The sequence below is a fragment of the Bactrocera dorsalis genome, unplaced genomic scaffold, assembly GCF_023373825.1.
Source record: "Bactrocera dorsalis isolate Fly_Bdor unplaced genomic scaffold, ASM2337382v1 BdCtg029, whole genome shotgun sequence".
Classification (NCBI taxonomy): domain Eukaryota; kingdom Metazoa; phylum Arthropoda; class Insecta; order Diptera; family Tephritidae; genus Bactrocera; species Bactrocera dorsalis.
In genome coordinates this window covers 27,319-48,644 of record NW_026038080.1, presented here as the reverse complement: position 1 = coordinate 48,644, position 21,326 = coordinate 27,319, and the positions used below count along the sequence as shown (strand labels likewise).

At 33.5% G+C, this 21,326-nt stretch overlaps 8 protein-coding genes across 8 annotated transcripts; 4 read left to right on the top strand and 4 right to left on the bottom strand.

Annotated features, from left to right (window-relative positions):
• Positions 1-1,831: 1,831 nt before the first annotated feature.
• On the top strand, positions 1,832-3,569 carry LOC105229385 (FAD-dependent oxidoreductase domain-containing protein 1). Its single transcript, XM_049461391.1, has 3 exons — positions 1,832-2,141; positions 2,221-2,521; positions 2,580-3,569. The coding sequence occupies exons 1-3, from the start codon at positions 1,881-1,883 to the stop codon at positions 3,383-3,385; spliced, it is 1,368 nt and encodes a 455-aa protein (XP_049317348.1). The 5' UTR covers positions 1,832-1,880; the 3' UTR covers positions 3,386-3,569.
• Positions 3,566-8,934, bottom strand: LOC105229301 (uncharacterized). Its single transcript, XM_029551567.2, has 5 exons — positions 7,312-8,934; positions 5,939-6,042; positions 5,735-5,851; positions 5,117-5,592; positions 3,566-5,050 (listed from the first exon to the last, which is right to left on the bottom strand). Exons 2-5 carry the CDS (start codon positions 6,038-6,040, stop codon positions 4,645-4,647), a joined length of 1,101 nt encoding a protein of 366 aa, XP_029407427.1. The 5' UTR covers positions 6,041-6,042; positions 7,312-8,934; the 3' UTR covers positions 3,566-4,644.
• A 4,154-nt stretch (positions 8,935-13,088) lies between these two features.
• On the top strand, positions 13,089-13,808 carry LOC105229299 (DNA-directed RNA polymerase I subunit RPA12). The gene is made up of 3 exons (XM_011209486.4): positions 13,089-13,282; positions 13,368-13,587; positions 13,655-13,808. Exons 1-3 carry the CDS (start codon positions 13,165-13,167, stop codon positions 13,677-13,679), a joined length of 363 nt encoding a protein of 120 aa, XP_011207788.1. The 5' UTR covers positions 13,089-13,164; the 3' UTR covers positions 13,680-13,808.
• LOC105229300 (zinc finger protein 330 homolog) lies at positions 13,681-14,823 on the bottom strand. The gene has a single exon (XM_011209487.4). The coding sequence runs from the start codon at positions 14,721-14,723 to the stop codon at positions 13,806-13,808; it is 918 nt and encodes a 305-aa protein (XP_011207789.1). The 5' UTR covers positions 14,724-14,823; the 3' UTR covers positions 13,681-13,805.
• Positions 14,824-14,923: 100 nt separating this feature from the next.
• On the top strand, positions 14,924-16,265 carry LOC105229298 (tRNA selenocysteine 1-associated protein 1). The gene is made up of 2 exons (XM_011209485.4): positions 14,924-15,147; positions 15,213-16,265. Exons 1-2 carry the CDS (start codon positions 15,109-15,111, stop codon positions 16,215-16,217), a joined length of 1,044 nt encoding a protein of 347 aa, XP_011207787.1. The 5' UTR covers positions 14,924-15,108; the 3' UTR covers positions 16,218-16,265.
• Positions 16,266-16,309: 44 nt separating this feature from the next.
• On the bottom strand, positions 16,310-18,277 carry LOC105229297 (minor histocompatibility antigen H13). The gene is made up of 3 exons (XM_011209484.4): positions 17,888-18,277; positions 16,940-17,790; positions 16,310-16,881 (listed from the first exon to the last, which is right to left on the bottom strand). The coding sequence occupies exons 1-3, from the start codon at positions 18,086-18,088 to the stop codon at positions 16,776-16,778; spliced, it is 1,158 nt and encodes a 385-aa protein (XP_011207786.1). The 5' UTR covers positions 18,089-18,277; the 3' UTR covers positions 16,310-16,775.
• Positions 18,278-18,569: 292 nt separating this feature from the next.
• LOC105229296 (probable proteasome subunit beta type-2) lies at positions 18,570-19,474 on the top strand. The gene is made up of 3 exons (XM_011209483.4): positions 18,570-18,773; positions 18,839-19,064; positions 19,128-19,474. Exons 1-3 carry the CDS (start codon positions 18,683-18,685, stop codon positions 19,417-19,419), a joined length of 609 nt encoding a protein of 202 aa, XP_011207785.1. The 5' UTR covers positions 18,570-18,682; the 3' UTR covers positions 19,420-19,474.
• Positions 19,475-19,569: 95 nt separating this feature from the next.
• LOC105229295 (putative tRNA pseudouridine synthase Pus10) lies at positions 19,570-21,317 on the bottom strand. Its single transcript, XM_011209482.4, has 3 exons — positions 21,137-21,317; positions 20,329-21,071; positions 19,570-20,260 (listed from the first exon to the last, which is right to left on the bottom strand). Exons 1-3 carry the CDS (start codon positions 21,254-21,256, stop codon positions 19,651-19,653), a joined length of 1,473 nt encoding a protein of 490 aa, XP_011207784.1. The 5' UTR covers positions 21,257-21,317; the 3' UTR covers positions 19,570-19,650.
• Positions 21,318-21,326: the final 9 nt, after the last annotated feature.

Here is a 21,326-nt window from a genome sequence, read left to right as displayed (position 1 = left end):
TTTTACTGATTTTAATAAGTTATGTTACATTGCTGCCATTTTGTGTATGTACATAAGCATTCGTGTTCTGCCAGATAAAGTGGCAAGTTAACCGGATACTCGCATTAGTTGAGAGAGACCGTCAATGTTGTAACGATCTTTAAGAACCGAAAGATCAACACCCCTCAAGGGCTGGCAACATTTTATATTAAACAAGAAAAAACCTTAACTTTGTTGGCATCGAAGCTATAATACGAGGGTTGTCTTCATATTCCGGGATTAGAAAAAAAAACAAATATTAATAATCAAAAATCGCTATATTGTTCAAAATATTCTTCATGCATGTCATCAAAAATGTCAAACTTTAAGATAAAATTGAGAGTAGCCAGATTTCTTTCGAAAATCAACCATTACCCTAGGCCATAAATTCGTGAAGATGTCTTGTCAAAAGAAAAGTTTTCCATACAAATACTTGATTCCGATCGTTCTGATTTTATGGCAGCTATATGCTATAATGATCCGATCTGAACAATAATTAGAATAAAATAATTATATGTAGTATATTTGAATTGGGGTAATTCGTGGACCAATTTCAAATATTTTAGGCATTCGTGTAACTACGGTATATCTAATATTATATGTTCCCTTAATTTTGCTGACATGCATATTGACCCATATATACGGTATAAAGCCAACCCGAAGATATATGGGAAATATGGGTTGTATTGGCATATTTTATCTATTTTTGGCATTCCCACATATTATTAACAAATAAAGAACTCTCTGATTTCATTAAGGTATCTCGCATACAATCTCCAATATACATACATATATGGAGGATCAATCTGAATTATGCATGTCGTAATATTAGTTATATGGGGTCTATGCCAACCGTTATTTGGAGAACCTGCTCACTCAATTTTATTAGGGTAACACATATATAGTATATTTCAACCGGAAGTTCGAAAATAATCCTATTAGGTATTTGGGGGTTAAAGGAAATATTGACCCGATTCAACCCAATTTTGACATATAGACATTCTATTATAAGGAAAGAATTCTGTCCGAACTTCAAGTATATATCTTACACATTGACCTATATTGTCAGCGAAAAGTTGGTGATAAATACCTTCCTGGCACTAAAAAACACTGTTATGGGGTTAGTTTTTGCGCCCGAGCAAATTATCAATGAATTGTTATCAAATAAACTTTACTTCGTAAAGTGTTGCATGTAAATATATATGTAGGTTTTAACATCACATTCAATTAACATATAGTATATAGCAAGAATCTTTGCCTAAACCCAAATGTACATTACATATGATTATTTATTCTAGTTATAAAACTTTATTATGTTTCTGCTTGTAAGGAAAGTATTACATAATGGAAATGAGAACTACTGATAGCGGGAACAAACAATATGAGCGATACATACATACGAATGACTTCTCGGAAATATTCGGCAGTCACTCTTTTTAATCAGCGAGCGGAACCGAATGGCCAAGCAGCCTAGCGGGATCTTTCCTGTTCTGCGCATTAATAATCGCGTTAAAGCTAAAGTAAGCGAATGTATCTTCTATTACATAGTTGAGGGAGCAAATATTGTGACTGGCTTTTCCTACTGGGTATACTATGTATATCAATCTATAAATCCAAAGTGTCGTATTTTTAAGTTAAACTTAATTGTATTGTTGAATTATTCAAATAAACACATATGAAAGTATTGTTACATAAATGTGAGCATCCACAAATACATATGCATGGTATGTATTATTGTTAAACAATTTGATAAGATATCAGTAGCTTTACTTTGCCAATTCAATCTCCACGCTATCTCTCCTCTAAAAACTTGTGTCTTATTTATACTTTTCGACACCACTGGATAATTAAATGTTTCTACGATGTCGAAGTACGCGCACTTAATCAGTTTTGGAATGCGGACTGACTTGCCATCGGAGATTCTTCGTTCGCTCACAAGGATAAATGCAGTGTATAAAGGAGGCCTTGGTTTCATTAGTAAACGATCGATGAGTGTTCAATCGCGTCGCAAATGTAATGTGGTAGTTATAGGGGGAGGTGCTGTGGGATCCTCTACAGCATATTGGTTGAAAAAGCGGGCCAATAGAGATCTCAGCGTCATTGTTCTTGAACGAGATCCAACTGTGAGTACTTTAAATTGTATTGTTATAATTCTTTACGTGAATATAGAGATATTCATATAAATAATATTTTATAATTTAGTACAAAGAAGCTTCCACCGTGTTGTCTGTCGGTGGCGTTCGGCAACAATTCTCCTTACCTGAAAATATTCAAATGTCTTTATTTGGCGCCGAATTCATACAAAATTCAACGAAATATTTTGGCGATGTGGATTTGTGTTTTCGTCCTCATGGTTATCTAGTTCTGTCCTCTGAGAAATGTGCCCAAACTTTGCAAGAAAACTCCAAGTTGCAAAATGAACTGGGCGCTCGAAATGAACTATTAACACCATCTCAACTAATACGGAAATTTCCATGGCTTAATACTGATGATGTAGCATTGGGTATTAGAAATATTTACCATAATTACTTGCCGTATTTTTTAGTTTTCTGTATTTTTAGGGTGTTATGGGTTCGAAAACGAGGGATGGTTTGATCCATGGGCACTTTTGGGAGGCTTTCGTAGCCAAGCTAAAGAGTTTGGGGCTGAGTTTCTGCATGGTGAAGTTCTCAGTTTTGATATCTCTAATAATTCAGAAACACTGAATTCAGTGACGGTTAAAGCCAAAACTAATGAGACTTGCGTTGTCGATTTCGACATTTGTGTTTTAGCTGGTGGTGCCCACTCAGGTCAAATAGCCCGTCAGGCTAATATTGGCACAGGGGCAGGTGCATTGTCGATACCATTGCCCGTTGAACCACGAAAGCGGTTTGTTTATGTTTTTACTACACAGGGAGAAAATGCACCCGGTCCAGGTACACCTTTAACTATCGATCTTGATGGTACATATTTCAGACGAGATGGCATGGGAAGTAATTTTATTACCGGCCGAAGCCCATGTAATGAACAAGCCGAGCCACCAATTACCAACTTGGACGTAGATCATGAATTCTTCGAGACATATATATGGCCAACTTTGGCGAAGCGTTGCACTGCATTCGAGTCGATTAAAGTTTGCGGAAGTTGGGCCGGATATTATGAGTATAATACGTTTGATGAAAACGGTATAATCGGGCCACACACTTACTACAAGAACCTTTTAATTGCAACGGGTTTTAGCGGCCATGGTATTCAACAATCTCCGGCAGTGGGACGAGCTATTTCGGAATTAATATTAGATGGTCATTTTAAAAGTATTGATTTAAGTCGTCTTGGGTTCGATAGGATTGCGTCCAATAGAAAAATGTCTGAATCAAACATATACTAATTTTATAAATGGAACTGTGTAGTACTCCGGATATGTAATACACCAGCGAGCATTCATGCACATTAATACGTATGTAAAATCCATGTGAAATGAATTTTCAGATGGAAACCATTCAAAAATCTATCATTGCCTAATGCTGAATGTAAAATCGTAAAAATACATATACATACATATACACAATTAATTTTTTTGTTTTATTTATTTGCATAGAAATTAAATGGAATTAAGATTGGAAAACAAATTGTGTGCACATTCATACATACGTAGAGTTCTAAATTATGCTGTAGGTTTTTTTTCTATTTTTTTAATTACGTATTTCTAATACAATTTTTCTTTATAAAATATGTAATATGTGTAAAATTAATTCTTAAATCGTTTTAATACTCTTGTGCTTGGAAATTGTCGTGTGCTCATTAAGGAAAATTAAATATATTATTAGATAAACAATTTTTTGACAATTTGCTTCGCATAAGCCTTCAATCAGGCCTTAGTTACATTTATATTTATATGTATGTTTCCAATCGGTTGTTACACTTAATTTACATATGTGTATGTTTGAGGCATACATACATATGCATATACAGATATAATATATATATTTCTAGCTATAGCGGGCGTATTCATTATTAGGAAGATGAATTAAAGAACTACAAGCATACTCACATACATGTATATATAAGTATATGTATGTGAATGTGTCCTTAAAATCATGGAAGTCCTAACCGCAAACAATTCATTATTTGCTCTAACTTCATACATACACATGCATAAACATACATATGTACATACATACAATTAATCAGTGTTTTTTTTTGTTTTTGTAAAAGCATTTTAGCAAAATCTTTTAAAATAATTTTTATCGATTCGTTTATTATTTGTTTTAAATATTAATTTTGTATGGTTTTTGCGAGTGCACTAGCTCCTAACTACCAAATCCGTATAAACATATGTATTTACATAAACAATTAAATACATATGTACAGTATTCATGCCAGTTTCCGTTTCCTTCTCTTTCATCTGTTATCCAATCAGCTGAAAATATAAATTACATCAACATACCAGTTTCTCCCTGTGCACTCATTCCTTATAAATTTAAGTTGCATTGTTATAAGTATATAATATGTTCATGGAGTTTTTCTGTTTTTAGCATTTGCAATAGATTTTTGTTAGTTTCATTTCTTATCTTATTACCCGACTTTTCCCTTATCGGGATTCTCCTCACCACTACACACTCATTTTATTGGTGTTCGTTTAATTATTTATTTATCCTCTTCGATACCCTCGTCCATTGCAGCTTTTACGTGGGCGGTACACATTTCCTCCTTACCAATATCACATTTTTCAGCTAACATATCCTCTATGCCTTCATCGACTGGTTGATTTTCTTTGTTAGCCTCTGTGTCATAATCTGCCCTTGTTGATGAACCCTTAGCATTGCCAACACCATTAGTCGCAGCTTGCGGATTTGACACTGGCTCTTCCTTAAGGATATCATCTGTCAGGTCAGGAGTCATTTTGACTCGACATGTTTCATACGCTTTTGTAAATCCTAACTTTGTATAAAGATTTCTAGAAGCATCATTTTGTGGACGTATGACGACAAACGGCGAATAACCACGTTCAATAACAAGTTTAGTCAGAGATCTAGCAAGTCGAATTCCATAGCTAATTTTGAAGAGAATAACACTTTTATAAATATATTATCGAATATTATTTGAGTAATCTTCCTACCCTTTGCGACGGTACTCTGGACGTGTTTGCATTGAGAACATTGCCCCATAATAAGAATGCACCATCCATGCGGCTAATTCATTGGTATCTTTGCGAAATATTCCCAAACCGGGTAATACTTGCACTAATATCTCGAATACTTCTATGCGTTCAATCTCGCTGGCCGGATACAAATCATGTATAGCTTTTACATCCTCAGCAGTAAGTGGACGCATTTCTGCATCATCAGGCAATTCCTCCAACTCTAAATCCGTATTCAATTTATTACACACATAAATGTCGCCTTCGAGCCTCTCCATTACACCAATAGTCGAATAAAAGTCATCCAGACGATTCATGATAGCAATATGCGTGAAATTCAGGTACAATGGCTTTTTCCAATCGATAAGGATATCTTCGGTCCGCATCAGATCGACACATTCGATTTGTGTTGAGGGACAAAATATACCAAAGCTTTGATAGATATTGTTGTTGGGCTAATTAAATACAAGAAATACCATTTTTAAATATTTAAAAATGAGCAATTGGCGAGAATTAATAATGAATATACATAGACATGCACGCAGGTAACTTAGAAGGGCGAGCCCTAAACCAATTTAAACGCAAAATCATATATACCGTAAGCGTGCATCCTGGAAAATGTAATATTATTGGCTTCTGTGGCCATTCTTTAGAAACATAAAAGTTAAAGTCCCAAACACGATCATTCAGGTACGTTTTAATGGTTTGATGAAACTGAAATAGAGCAATTGATTAGTTACTAGTTTAGATTCGACAATCAAGATTTTTTAAGCCAATTATCTGTGTCAATTATTTACTTACCTTTAGTGATTCCGGTATGTATCTTTCCAAATACTCCAAAATTTCTGGAAGCTCAGATTCTTGTACCAAACGAAAATGTTTACCCTCAGGAATGATTTCCATTTCTGCAACAAAGTAATAAGGAATCATATAAGTATAAGTATTCTTCAAATTAACCTATACATTTAAGTGTTTTGATTACATACATACATATATTTATTCTTTTAATTTTTATGAAGGAAAATAAAAAAATTACGATGTGAACCAGCTATTGTGACTCTCCAAATCGATAATGGTCAACTTTTGAATATACTTGTACATACAACGCACGTTTGCGTGTGTAGTAATGCCTCTACTGTATGGTGGTGCAGTACTCCTCACCGAAATTAGTAAAATAAAATATAAATATATTACAATTAAATTGTAGCATGGAATTTAATGCCACAAAGTCATGTATATGGAAATAAATATACATTTCCTGTTAATTAATGTTAATTGGCTGATATTACTTTTTTGACTTAGTTCCAACTAATTAAGCCATCAACAACAAAAACAGCAAAGGGTATACAGATGTATGTATAAAATAAATAAATCCCATTTAAGGGAAAGGATTCAGTACTGTCGCACATAAACACATTTGTACGCTAGTTCTTTCTAAGCCTACACATATTACATACAAGTGCACCGCTATATATTCGCACGTGAGACTTTTACACATACATACATAAGTACATTTATGTATATGTATGTATGTATGTGCATTAGGACAAAATCGGTTGTGTTGAACTAAAATGAATAGCATGTTCGAATTCTACGTGAACGCTAAGAAAACAAGTTGATTAAATCATAACTCAAACACGTCAAATCTTTTATTTTATGCGACGCTCTAGGAAGCATTGTTTTATTGAAGATGAAAAAAGCAAAAAAAAAAACAGTTATCACAACATAAGAAAATATCGTTGTAAAGGGTGAAATCTGAAATCTATCCAAAATTATACAAGAATACTTTTCTGACATTGGCGGTCAATATTTTATGTTTATACGTATAATATATACATATAATGCATATCCCTATATACTTACGTATGTATATACTTATATATGTATTTTGGGATATTCTGGAATTGCAATGATAATTTTTGAAATATTTCATTTGAATGACAAACACTATGTCTTTGCAAACAAAAATATAAATATGTCATGTACATATTCATAAATTCTCAAGATAAACTAACAGGCAGGCACAAGTGTCTTGAAAAAGTGAGCAGATGCAGATAATATTGAATTAGCTGGCCGAGGAAGTGCTAAACATGTACTTATGTGTGTGCTTTTAAGCACATTTGCATTTGTAACATACTTGTACATTTATAAAAAATATACAGAGAGGTACTTACAAACAAATAAAGTCGCACACTTATGTAAAGATATACTTCCGATCGTTTCTCCTAATTATTTAATTCGACTTAACGAATTTACGTTGGAATCGCTATAAATTTTGTTTTGAGATTTACAGTGATTTTTTTATTTATAAAGATGCGTAGAGGCGATTAGTTTTGTGTTGTATTATTTAAATTTCCTTTTAGAGGAGAGTGTGATTATTAAATTAAGACAATCACAGATTTTAAATGTGTTTTTTTTTTGTTTTATTAATAGTTTTGTTAAATTAAGAATTTGTTGAATTAACTCAAGAATTTCTTGGATTTTATTTTATTATTTTGATAAAGTATTTAATGTTTTTGTTTTTATTTATCCTCCGTTATTTGTGCTTAGAAAATATGTTTTTTTTTTTGTTTTTTTTTCTGAATTTGTATGTATTATTTGGGTTGGCCTTGTTAGTTGGAGATGACGGGAGGCGAATCTAGTATCAAGTTATATAAATTAAATATGAATTTAAATTTCTTCAAATAATAGCTGCTATGTATAAATTACGTATTTCTCAGTTAAGTAATTGTTGATTAATTAATAATCCGGCGTTTTAGAAACAAGTTTGGGAGACTTGGATAGTTTGATCCAGCGGATATCACGCTTGCGTTGCCCCCCGGAGCACCTCCACTGGCCAAACCCCGTTCAAAATCAAATTATTATTTTAGAGTTTCCACGGTTACTTATCTATAAACACAAATATTTAGCGCTTGCAGTAATAATGTCTTTTCAATAAATTCGTAAATACAGAGCACGTTTTTATTATTATTGATTCCTGGTCACACAGAACACATAGATTTGAATGTATGCGTATAACCGCGATTATTACTTAATATAAAAGTCCGGACAAACTTGGAGTACAAATTTTAATGGTTCTCTTGTGATGACCAATTTAATCGGCTTCTGACTATAGTTAATTGTTGTAACAGCTGCTGATGATGCGTTGTTGTCACCGTCGTTGTTTCTGTACGTTTTTAAAATTATGTGTGATTTTTGCTGATATGCATTGGCGAGCAACCGCCTCGCATATGGTAAGTATGTACGTGGTTAGTCACTCGATGTGGAATTTGTTCGTACGAGACTCTGTTAATCGCGTTTTTCTTTTCCGAATTCTCGTGTGGGTTTATTTTATTTTCAGCGCTTCGAACTTAACAACATTGAGAGATTTGAAAGAAATTTTTGCAGACTGGCAATCAATCGATTTTTAATTCACTTTCTTTTTAACCGTGAAAAGGAAAAAACTACTTTTCCAAATTCCTCTTACAGGACAATTGATTTTTAAATTTCTTTTATCCAAATATTGTGACTCATTCAATGCCACAACAACAAAATTACTTTTATTTTCTGAAGACAATATTGATAAGTATATTCCAGCACTCTTCAATCTCAGATAAATCCTTCCGGCAATGCAACTTTATAAGGTGGCTTAATTTTCACAAAATTGAAGAATTGATTGAAAAAACTGATGTTCTTTTATTTTCCAAGTATAGAGGTGTTTGGTACTTCTTGCACTTCTTACTGCCGAATCAATTGTAAACTCTTGTGGCGAATGGCGACGGTCTCGAACTGTTTGTTTGGCAAGGAGCAGATGATGCATTTAGGCTCTTTGTTGTGTCGGACGATTTCATGGCGCTGCAACATTAGTTGCTACATCGCTGTTGCGCTCTTCTCTCGCGTTTGTTCTTACTCGTTGTTGTCGTTCATGACACTCCTACTGTTAGTTTCAACATTATAAGCAGAGAAAGCCGGTAGTTAACATACATTCACACATCCATGGTATATAATATATTAATACATATGTATGTATAAATGCAATGCATGTCATGTGTAATTCTAAAGTGGTAGAACGGAATCAAATAACTTGGCATTATTCGGTGACGGTGCTCCGCTCTGTTGCAGTGATCGAAACAATGTTTTTTTACTTTAAACAAATTTTGACATTTATATACATATGTATGTAGATATAACCGAGTCATACACATTTAGAATGTATAAGTCATATTATTAATGTATCTTTACAGTGCTAACTAACCTGCATGTTTCTTATTTGGATTTATATGCACACACATACCCGCTCTATTAATGCGATTTTCATAAATTAATAAGGTGGCTTATTTCTAGTTTTACTACTGCAGCAATGTCACTGTCAGTGAATTTGTACTTTTCGAATTTGTTATAGGCATGCCAAAGGCATGCAACAAGATAAACTACAATTTCAAATCCTTAACAGCCACACATTTACTCATATGCCACAACAATTGAAGTTAAACATAAAAAACCACAGTTACATAGTTAATTCTATCTAAAATTAAGTTTTATGGCTTCAAATATTCAAAATTTCACATATTTACTTACATACATATTATGTATTGCATATGTGGATGTTCTAATATATTTACATACATACATACAAATAAGTATATTTTGTACGCATCAACGTAGAACTATTGATATTTTGCAAAATTACACCCTGCATCCTTGAGTGTGCGCGTTGAGGAAGACTGCTCTCCACCATCATCGAGTATTTATGCTCTCCCAAATTCGCAAAATATGCGTGCGTACATAAGTGTTTCGTATAGTTGAAGCAGTGCATTCAGCATTGAGAACTCTGCTCACCATACTCCCTAACTGTTTTTGCACACTTGGAGGTGCCTGCATTGGCGTAAGCATGAATCAGCCGAATTTGGCACATGTTTTTGCAGTTGTTAGGTACACTGATTTGTTTATCGTATGCATATCGCATGAATTTTCGCAAGGCACTCATAAGGGCAGGTACTTACTATTTGTGTAACTTATAAATAAACATTCGAAAGTAAGTACATATGTATGTACGTATCTGTATGTCTTACGTTTACATTTTCGCGAGTTAGTTGATATAAAAATGGAAATGCATAACTTTGAAAAGAGTTTCCATCACAGATATTGTATATACATATGTACATATAAATAAATATAATATTTGCTAAGGTTTTTGTTAAAATAATAGGCGAATTTGGTTTTTGGTTTTCGAGTTTTGCCTAACATAATTGTGTTTGAATTTTGCACACATTAAAATCGAATTTATTAGCTATATGTGCATGTACTATGTACATACATATGTATGAATATAAATATTAAACGTAAATTCCACATTATGAAAAATCAATCATAATATTGCATCAAACATACCGATATCCGCTGTCTGAAAACGAGAAAAAATTACCCCTCTTCAAATGGAATGGAGTACATTCGGTCATAAGCATAATTAGAACTATGGCAATTTGATTTAACTGTACCGGTATGTTCTCAAATCAATGTTAAGATATGCATTAAAAATATTAGTATGCGCATCTTCATTATCAAGAATCAAAAATACAAAAGCAAGAATGGGCCACAATATCTTTTTAAATAGCAATTTCATATTTCTCTCTCCATCTGTGGAAGCCTTGTGCTTTGTATTAGTATAAAATTCGCGGGTTTTAGCCCAACCCTCTCACCAATCTCTCACTTTGATTGTTATTCTGAGACTTTTAGAAGATAAACTGTAATCAGAGAAGTCATGCTATCTACAAGTTATCTTTGGTTAAATATTAATACACGTGCAAATGCACGTTCATATGTTTGTATATAAATATATATACACAAAAACAATGTATAAATTAGAAAATTATGAAAGAAAGGCATTTTTTATAAATTCATGTTTAAATCTGCCTTCTTTCTCAAGCATTGATTGCAATAATAAAACATTTAAAGATGTGTGTATATTATGCATTATGTATGTACATATGTATGTATGTATATATGTATATTTGCACATACTTACATAATATATAGTTCGACTTTCGGCAGAAATGAAAACGGTGTTGTTATTTGCAAAACGCTTAACCTAAAGAATTAATTTGCAAATAATATTGGGTTTATTCCAGTTATTGCTGATCCAAGAAGTATAAGAATAATATTTAAAATATAATTCCCTTACCATTATTTATTTCACAGCCAATATTCGGTTTGTTAAAAGCCGTCAACGGTTAATTTGCTATTCTGCTTTGTGAATAAAATGATTGCGTTATGTATTTGTAATTGTATGTTCGCAGACAAATATGTATGTATAAACCAACATTCAAACCTGACGGTTAAGCCGACAAAAGCGTGATAGAAATGTATACATATGTACATACGAATTCAAGGAGTGCAAAAATAGTGATATATACATATGTATACATAAACACATATATACAAATACAATTATAAAATGTTCTTTCTCAGCTTGAAACAACTACCCCGTATTTTTTGATTGATCCAAAGCCACTAGCACTACAACCTCTAGTGTTCGCGACCTTGACGTAAGTAAGTAATACAAATACAAATGTAGTTACATTTGTCAATGAATCATCAAAATTTGGTCAGTGTCGCAGAAATCTCAATCGCCTGCATATACATACATACATATGTACATTCAAAGTGCAGTCATATGCAATGTTTTTTGTGAAAACAATACGCGACGCTACAAATTGAATCCTTGGTACTCATTTATTCAATAACATGCATATGTACATACATGTGTAATACAAGCTCAACATGTTATTGTTGGATTTCTTTAAATTCACCATTCGTGTTTATGAAGGTGAATAGAATAAATAGACCCTTAGGTGGAAATTTTATATAGTTTTTTGACTTTTTTCACATGATGTCACATATCGGTTGTTACGGTTTTAAACTTTTTGGAGGAGCTTAATTTGCCTCAATAATCGTTTATAAAACAAAAGCATTCATTTCTTCATTTTCAGGCAATTGGAGAATCAGTGGTATATTTAAAGGGAGCTGGTTTTACTGCTGTTTATTTTGATCCACACTAAATTAAAACTTAAAAGAAGTATCACGGCGACGGTTATAAGCTTACAACAACATTCATGTTATTTTAACTAAAAGGCTTACAATATGTACATAAGTAATTAGGTACATATACCAACAAACAAAAGGATTATTGATGTAAAGTTCATGGTCAGTTGGTGGAACAAGTTTTAGCGCAATTACTAACGACAGTAACACTGAGTGACTCATCTCTCCGCAAACAAAATTAATAAGTACATACACATTGCGTACCTACATACATATGTAGATTTAAATGTGTAAGTATGAACATCTCTGTCATAACGTCGAAATACCATTCTAAAATACAAACATATGTATGTACATAAATAAAACTATAATATGATGTATTTTTAATTTATAATATATACTTTGGTTCTATACAAATTTTATTTCCAAAACCTTTCATGCCTACTATTTTCTCTTTACTTAATTTTTGAAAAATATCGGGAGTTCCTCAAAAAAAGTAGTGATTAAATTTTAAATCCATTTCAAGTTTTTCAAAGTGGAAAAGAATACTTTCAACAATGATAATTAAATTTCAAAGTTTTAGGGAAATGATGCATGCTAAAAATAACATCACTTTATTAAGAACTCATTTTTCGCAATATAGCCTTTTAGGCGCAGGCAACAATTAAATTAGGAAATTGCAATAAAAGAAAATAAATAAATTTCAATAAAATAATCCTTTGCCCTCTCTTTAGTAATCTAGTAACCTAATTTACGTAAAAAATATTATGCCAGTGATTTATTAGGCTATGGTCTCATTAGACATATTCAAAATGTTTTGCTTTGCGTTTAAGAATAGTGAACACCTTTATCGACATTACCTTCAAACTATTGTGATCTACTGAGACCACAATATCAGAGAACCAGAGAACGTATATAATTTACGTTCTGTGATAAAACTGACAATTTCACATGTGAGCTCTAATGAAGTGGTAGTTTATGGTCTGTAGTGTAATCAAAACATAAATATGGAGACATTCAACTCACATCCCGGCTTTTGTCCAGTATGTGGATCCATTCTTCCGCAATTAAATACAGTAGGATATGTTGTATGTTACAATTGCAAAAAGGAATTTCCCCCTGACGGTAAAGTATTTTGTGAATTTATAGTGCTTTCAATCTACAATACAAAGTGCATATTTGGAACTAATTTTGATATATGAATTTTTAGTTTTTGGATCGCAAGACGTTGAGTACACTATACACTTCAACAGTTACAATCCAGAAAAGGTATTTGACAAAACTAAAAGCTACCCAGATGATGAAGCTGAAGGACCGGTTGTTGAACGCAAATGTCCAAAATGTGGCAATATGCAAATGTCTTATGCGACACTGCAGCTGCGTTCTGCAGATGAAGGGCAAACTGTGTTCTTTACATGCCTTAAGTGCAAGTATGTACAATATTTATATATATTAAAAATCGAAGAAGAAATAAAAATTATTTCTTTTTTTTTACAGATTTAAGGAATCTGAAAACTCATAACTTCGATGGAAATTTAATATATGTGTTTTTATTTAGGTTATTTCATTGCACTATTTGCACTACATATACAATTTTTTTATAGTAAATGCAAGATCAATAAAAAACGCTATGTCGCATTTTTTGTTATTATTTATCTTTGTCTTGTTCTGCTTCCTGCGACTCGTCACTATCCTCGTCTTCTTCGGTATCCTCATCACTGTTTTCGTAATCATACTCGTCTTCGTCACTTTCATTTTCCTGAGCATAACTGGAGCTGGCCCCGGCACCATAAGCACCTCCGCCGTAATATGAAAATCCTCCATATTCGTCATCGCTATCTACTGGTGCCCCCTGTTGTTGACGTCCAAACTTATGAGATCTCGTTGACATGCTCAAATCTTTTGTGACAGAAGTCTCATAATTACATTTCGGACATGGAATGGCTTTATTCTTTTCATATTTGAATCCTTTCCTTCGCACGTGATCTTCACAGTAACAAGTTTTACAACGCAAGCAAGAATATTGACCCAACCGGTTACAGCTCTGGCATTTGAAATTCTCCGATTCCAAAACTTGGCATGACGCTTGGTGCTCAAATTGGTCATCTTCGCATAAAAATCCATCACAAAATGAACATTTGAAAATGCGACCACCATGCTCCCAAACTCCTCGCTCGCATTCCAGACAAATAGCATTTTGCAGAGGACAAGTGCAGGCATGTGTTTGAAGGCACTTCCTTCCATGACACACCCAAGCTTCACAGAAATCACAAATCGCCCCGACCATACCAAGACCAGTGGTGTATACTCCAGGATGTTTTACAACACAGTCGCCAGTTTTCAGCATGCATTTTATCTTTCCACATTGAGCACATATTGGCAAACGTTGGAGACTCTGGCAAAAGTAGCAAAATGCTCTACTCTTCTGCTTCTTATCACACTTTTCACATTCCATTGGTGCATTACAGGGCATGTCTGCAAGTGGTACTTCACGATTCCTGATCTCTTTGAGGCGCAATTTTTGCTTTTCAGCTTTCTTCCTTTGTCCAGTTTTCTTTTTCGGCATTTTAAATTCTTCACTTCTACAAAACCTTAAATCACTCCAAATGCCACCTGAGCAAGTTTATCTAACAATCCATTTACCAGTGATGGCAAATAAATTTATTTAAAAATCTTTACCTTTTCTTCGGCTAAAATGACAGCTAAAATCTATTGTGAATTATTGCATTGAATTGATTTTAGTAGCTCTCAAAATGTCACATGTTGACATTTACGACACCGACGAGAACACATTTGGGTTATAAATAATAGAACGTCAAAAAAAATGTTTGTTATTGGTGTTGTTCATTTTTAAAGACTTCGACGCTATAAACTTTAGATCTATAATTTAATATATATATAAATATTTATTGTTCCACTTTGTTTTGGGGAAAGGACTTAACAATACCAAGATGTCGTCATCTGTTCATTGTCAATTGTGGATGGGTAGTGTAAGTAAAGGATAATTAACTAATTAAAGCATTTCTCTATATAACCGAATTATAAATAATTTTAGTTGGAGCCGTACATGACGGAAAATTTCATAATAGCTGCTTTTCGCAAAATGGGTGAGGAACCAACAACAGTCCGACTAATGAGGAACAAATATACTGGTGAGCCGGCTGGTTACTGCTTTGTTAATTTTGCGACTGACGAAAGTGCAATGGATGCTATGCATAAACTAAATGGCAAACCCATTCCTGGAACTAATCCGATTGTTCGTTTTCGATTAAATAGCGCAAGTAATTCATATAAACTTCCTGGAAACGAGCGAGAATTCAGTGTATGGGTTGGAGATTTAAGCTCAGATGTCGATGATTATCAACTTTATAAGGTGTTTTCAACAAAATATACTTCTATAAAAACTGCCAAAGTAATTCTGGATAGTTCTGGGTTTTCGAAAGGCTACGGGTTCGTACGATTCGGCATCGAGGACGAACAAAAGTCGGCATTGTATGATATGAATGGATACATTGGTTTGGGAACTAAACCAATAAAAATTTGTAATGCTGTGCCAAAACCAAAGAATGAATTAGGAGTTGCACTTGGTACAACTAGTAATTATGGTTATGGTGGTGTTGGTATTACTGGGACATCAACCACAACAGCAACAACTGCGGACTATTCTCAATACTATGATCCTACCAGCACTTATTGGCAGAACTATAATTCTTGGCAAGGATATTATGATCAGAGTGGAGCAGGAGCTATATCAGATGCCAACAGTGCATACTATCAACAATCAATAGCACAGTCTCATGCCAATCCACAAACATTGGCTCAACATGCAGAGGCGTGGAGTGCTCAGCGTGCGGCACAATATGAACAACAAGCAGCAGCTACAGCTGCTGCTAATAATACAACTAATGTTGGTGAAGACGATGACTACGCTTTAGTGGAACACAAGTACACATTGGATATAGACAAGTTAAATCGGGAGACATTAGATGCAGATCGTCTGTTATATGACGCTCTAGAGAGTTCAAAATGGCTCCCACTTGAACAGCTGGAAACATATTGATTTTTAATGATTTTACATATCTTAAGAAATAAATTCGCATACATCTGATTCGATTAAGAAATCATTTTAGGTAGATGGTTTACTTAAACAAGTTATCAATGTAAGAACCGTTTTTATTTTAATTAAGAAATTTTCATCGGATTTTAATTAATTTGAGTTTCAGAATTATTTGCATACATAATTTTTATATACATTCTTGTGCGCCGAATTCCTATCCGTATAGTTTAGCCTTCATTTTTACTTATAAAGCTTATACAAAAAACCAAACAAAATGAATTATAGTACTCATTAAATATCTAAATTTGATAAAAAAATATAAGGTAAATATTCGGATTTGCAAGCCAATTGAATGTTTGTAATTAGTCTTTTGCATTCTTTACAACAAATGAATATGTCTACAAATACATTTCTGAACTAACTTTGGTTTGGACCGATTACAGACCTCAAATGCGAGTAAATAGAATCTAAACTCGTAACAAAAGCATTTTTCTTAAATACGATCCATAAATATTTTGTTTTATAATTATATATATATTACGAATTACAACCGAAGGAATTTCATTTGGCTTTCTTTGATTCTTTCTTTTTATTTGCTCCACTGCTACTAGCAGATATTTCTTTATTCTCTTTTTTCTCAGCTTTTTCCTCGGGATGATCTTCATAACTGAAACAACCAATTATTTATTATATAAGACTTTCTATCAAATACTTATAAAACTTACGCAAAAAGACTTTTCAGTTCGCCTCGCACCAACGCCACCAACAATGGAGTACCCATGCATGCAGGAACAAGATAGAGTAGTGCTGGCTGCGCATGTTTGAATACATGCATTACAAAAATAGTTGCCATAAGTCCAAGGAAATACGCCACCAAAGTAGAATAGAAGTAAATGCGACTTTTTCGCTTGGAACTATGATCGAAGCGTAATAGTAGCGCTATGAAAATACCTGGAATTACTATATCACCCAATCCTAACATCGCAAAATTGGTTCCACTTAGACCATTTGTGGGTAAATCTTGTGGGAAAACCAATTTAATTGGCGCTTCGAAACTTTTGGCTACTGTAACCATCACGTTTGTTCCAAATACCCAGAAGATGTCGTAGAAAAACAAACCACTTAAAAGTATACATCCTGTGACAATGTTATTAAGGTGGAGTAGTTCCACTCCGTTCACAGCAAAAGCTAGTCCGAACATGTTATTGGCAATCCAATGTTTTTTATATAAATACCATACACCGATCCCTGACGAAATGGCCAAACATATGATATCATGCGTTGAAAATTTGTAATTTATAATATCCTCTTTGTGTTTTCCTTCACCTTTGGTAAAATGCATATGAAAAGGTATTTTCGGTACAGCCGTAGGCATCAGTGAATTGACAATTGGACTAAGAAGGTGTGCTAATGCGATAACACCCAAACAAAAGAAATATCCAGTAAGGAGTAGGTTTATATGGTCTTTAGAGAAAATTTTGAAGAACATGTAAAGTCCAAAGAGAGCGGCTGAGGCTATTATAGGGAAGAACATCGCATCTTTTTTGGTCATTGTTTCGGCTTTTTCCCCACTCACCTGAAATTAGATACGTTAACAAAAAATGTATTTTATAGTATTTGTTGTTGCACCACGAATATGCAGAAATCATCTTTTTCATACAATTTCTAATTACCTTTTTGAGTTTGTGCAATTTAACAGAACGTATTGAACCAAATACAATCGGTAGCATGGCCATTACCACTAAACTTCCATATGCAACTACAATGCCCTCTGGTGTAGCTGGGATTTTTTCATTTGTTATAGTTTCACTGGTTGCATTTTCCACCGCATCTTTAACGGCATCAGCAACGGTTTCCACCACCGGATCGGACATTTAACAAAACTATGTAATTTTTAACAGTTATTGTGTTAAATTTATCTATGATTATTTTAATAAATAAATTTTGTGAATTTGACCACGCATGCACCACAAATAATATAGAAAAGAAAGTGTTGTACTAGATGTTGCACCGTTTCTTCTTCTTACCAACAGAGGTAATGATGTGTCAAAACAGGTTGGCATTATGTGAAAACGTGTCAATAAGTTTTGTGATACCATATCTAATCCAAAACACCTACCAACAAAAAAAGTTAAAGAAATGAATTGAATTGATTTATGTGTTGAAATTTAAAACATTTTTTATATTTATTATAATATATTAGAGGAATGGTGCAAAGTGTTGATAAAAATGAAATAATGTGAGTTAATTTTAAGATTTTGCCAGTGAACACTCTGCATAAGTAAAAATAAAAAATATAAATATTTCAAAAGCGGCTAGTGTACGTCATTATCGACAATGGTGTAAGGACAACCAACTTTGCTATAATACGTCCGAATGACTGAATTGACTTGTCATTCCCGGCTATAACTACATTCTGTTTGGAATTTTGTAGATTAATATAAATAAAATAAGCACAACTATATACGATGGAGACAATTTTGGGAATACGTGGAGAAGACTTTGCTATTGTTGCAGCTGAAACAACTCAAGCTCGGTCCATTGTTGTTATGAAGGAAGGTAAATAAAAATAAACAAGTATTTGTAATGGAATTTTGATAAATCGAAGGTATCTAATTTACTAGATGAAAATAAAATTCACAAGATTAACAATAGTCTTGTATTTGCCACAATGGGCGAATCTGGCGATACTGTTCAATTCACGGAATTTATTTCCAAAAATATTGCTCTGTACAAAATGCGAAACAACTACGAGCTTTCACCCAAGGAGGCAGCACACTTTACTCGAAAGAACCTTGCGGATTACTTGCGTAGCAGAACACCATACCAAGTTAATATGATGATAGCAGGGTAAAATTTATATTCATACATGTATGTTCAAAAAATAATCCTACAGTGGTATACAAATTTTAGCTATGACGAACAAACACAAAAATCAGCATTATACTTCATCGACTATTTAGCTAATTCCGTTGAAGTAAAATACAGTGGCCAAGGCTACGGAGCAATGTTTTGTCAAAGTATTTTTGACAGAGAATATAAAAATGGCTTAAACCAAAATGAGGCCTATACGATTCTTGAACACTGTGTTAAGGAAATACAAAAGCGTCTTGTAATAAATCAGAAGAATTTCAAAGTCGCTATCGTAAATAAAGATGGTTTTAAATGGATGCCCGACATTAACGCCAAAAATATCTGTAATTAACTTAAAAACACTAATTTGAATAAAACATATAAGCATTGTGGTTTTGAAAAAAATATTTCCAATTCCTTTGATATTTTAAAGGTGGCATATTTAAAAAAAGTGGACGTTTCCCAATACATATAAACAAATATACGAACCAATTTAAATACATACATGGGTGCTGTATATATTTATTTGAAATTGAAAATATCAACATATAGCAACATAGTGTCATAGAAAAATTTGTCGTTTTTATAATGTGCAAACTGAAGGTGGCCAATCCAAATCTATTTCCACGACATCAAGCGCTATGATATCAATATGTTGTCCAATCAATGACGCCACTGATGGTACAGTTCGTCCGAATTCTCCATGCACCAACTCCTTAATGTATGTACCTGCTTGTGTTACGATGTCTAATATAATTAAATTCTTATTTTGTCTACAAACTGATGGCTTTAGGCTATACACTGTTCGAGGTCTTGTGTGGAGGGGTCGGCGATGTAATACGCGTATCGGGGTCTTCTGTTGGATTTCAAATCCATTCTGAAAATCCAGCCGTTTTAAAATATCTACTGTCACTATGTTGCCAATTTGACAAAGTGCACGATAGCATTTTCTTTTTTGCTCTTCTCCCATTTTTATATGTATTAATTCTTCCCGTTTAACTATCTGAATATCACGAACTGATACCTTTTGAGAGACATCTATATTTTCCTCCATTTCACGGGCTAAAGCAGAAGACAGAGACGATCGAAAAGCATTGGGTATTTCCAATACGAAGGGTCGTCCTGCTCCAAGGCACCTAACATCCACGTCCTCTCGACCACTGGACATAAAGTTAACTTTCTTTTGATCATCACTAAAATGAAAAAAGGTTAGTATTAAATAATGATAATATCATCTTGGTTTATTAAAATTGTTCCTTACCAAAAATAGTGAGCTATATTACGAATAATAATCTCCTCTATGCTGTCGTCCATTACTCTTTCGCCATTCAAAACCCATGGTGTATGTGATAGTTTTCGGGAAAGCTTTCTATATCGCCCAGCTACATATGTTGAAGGTCCAATTAGAGAAACTGAATCGAATTTAAGGCTTTCGGTTGGTATTGATGGAGGCACAACGAATGCATTTTTGAATAATTCGGAACTGACTCTTAGAGGTGTATATTTTTTCTCAATTAATGACCTTGAAATTTGTTCCGATTTCTGACCCTTTTTTCGTGGATAAACCAAGCTATTCAATTTTTCTAATTGACTGACTCCTTCTTGTTCTTCCGAATGACTTAAGTTTATAGTTAACATTAAGCCGTTGCTGATATCATATGATTTATTTAGCCTTTCGCAAATAGTCGGATTTAAAATCAACTTTATTGCTTCTTTCAAAGATACGTCGGGTGCCCGATCTAAGTTAATATTATCTCCAAACTTATCTAATAAGGCGTACCACATGGACAATTGCCGTAGTTGTAGCACTATAGGAATACTAATGGCAACAACAATTCCATCGCACTCATATTTATCGATGTCAGTGTTTTCGATGGATTGAAGGAGTTGTTCTTTAAACTCTTCTGAAAATAAGCCCAAACACGTTGGACATACATTTTGGCGTTTCTTTTTATTGGCAGGATCCCCGGTCCAGTCTATTTCCTCTTCATAGTCCACATTAACCTGAAATATTTGAAATAATTAAACTAAGATAGTTCTTAAATTATATTCGATTTTTAGTTTGGTACCCGATCAAAATACTCTTGTTTATTTTGATATTCATTGCCACGAGCTTTGAGATAACGTAATTGACAAAACTGGCATACACTACAGTATTTAAGGTAATCAACCAGATCCTGATTTTTCATATTAATAATGTTACGATATTACTTTTTAAATGCAAGGTATTCAACTAGTATGAACATAGCCACTTTGTAC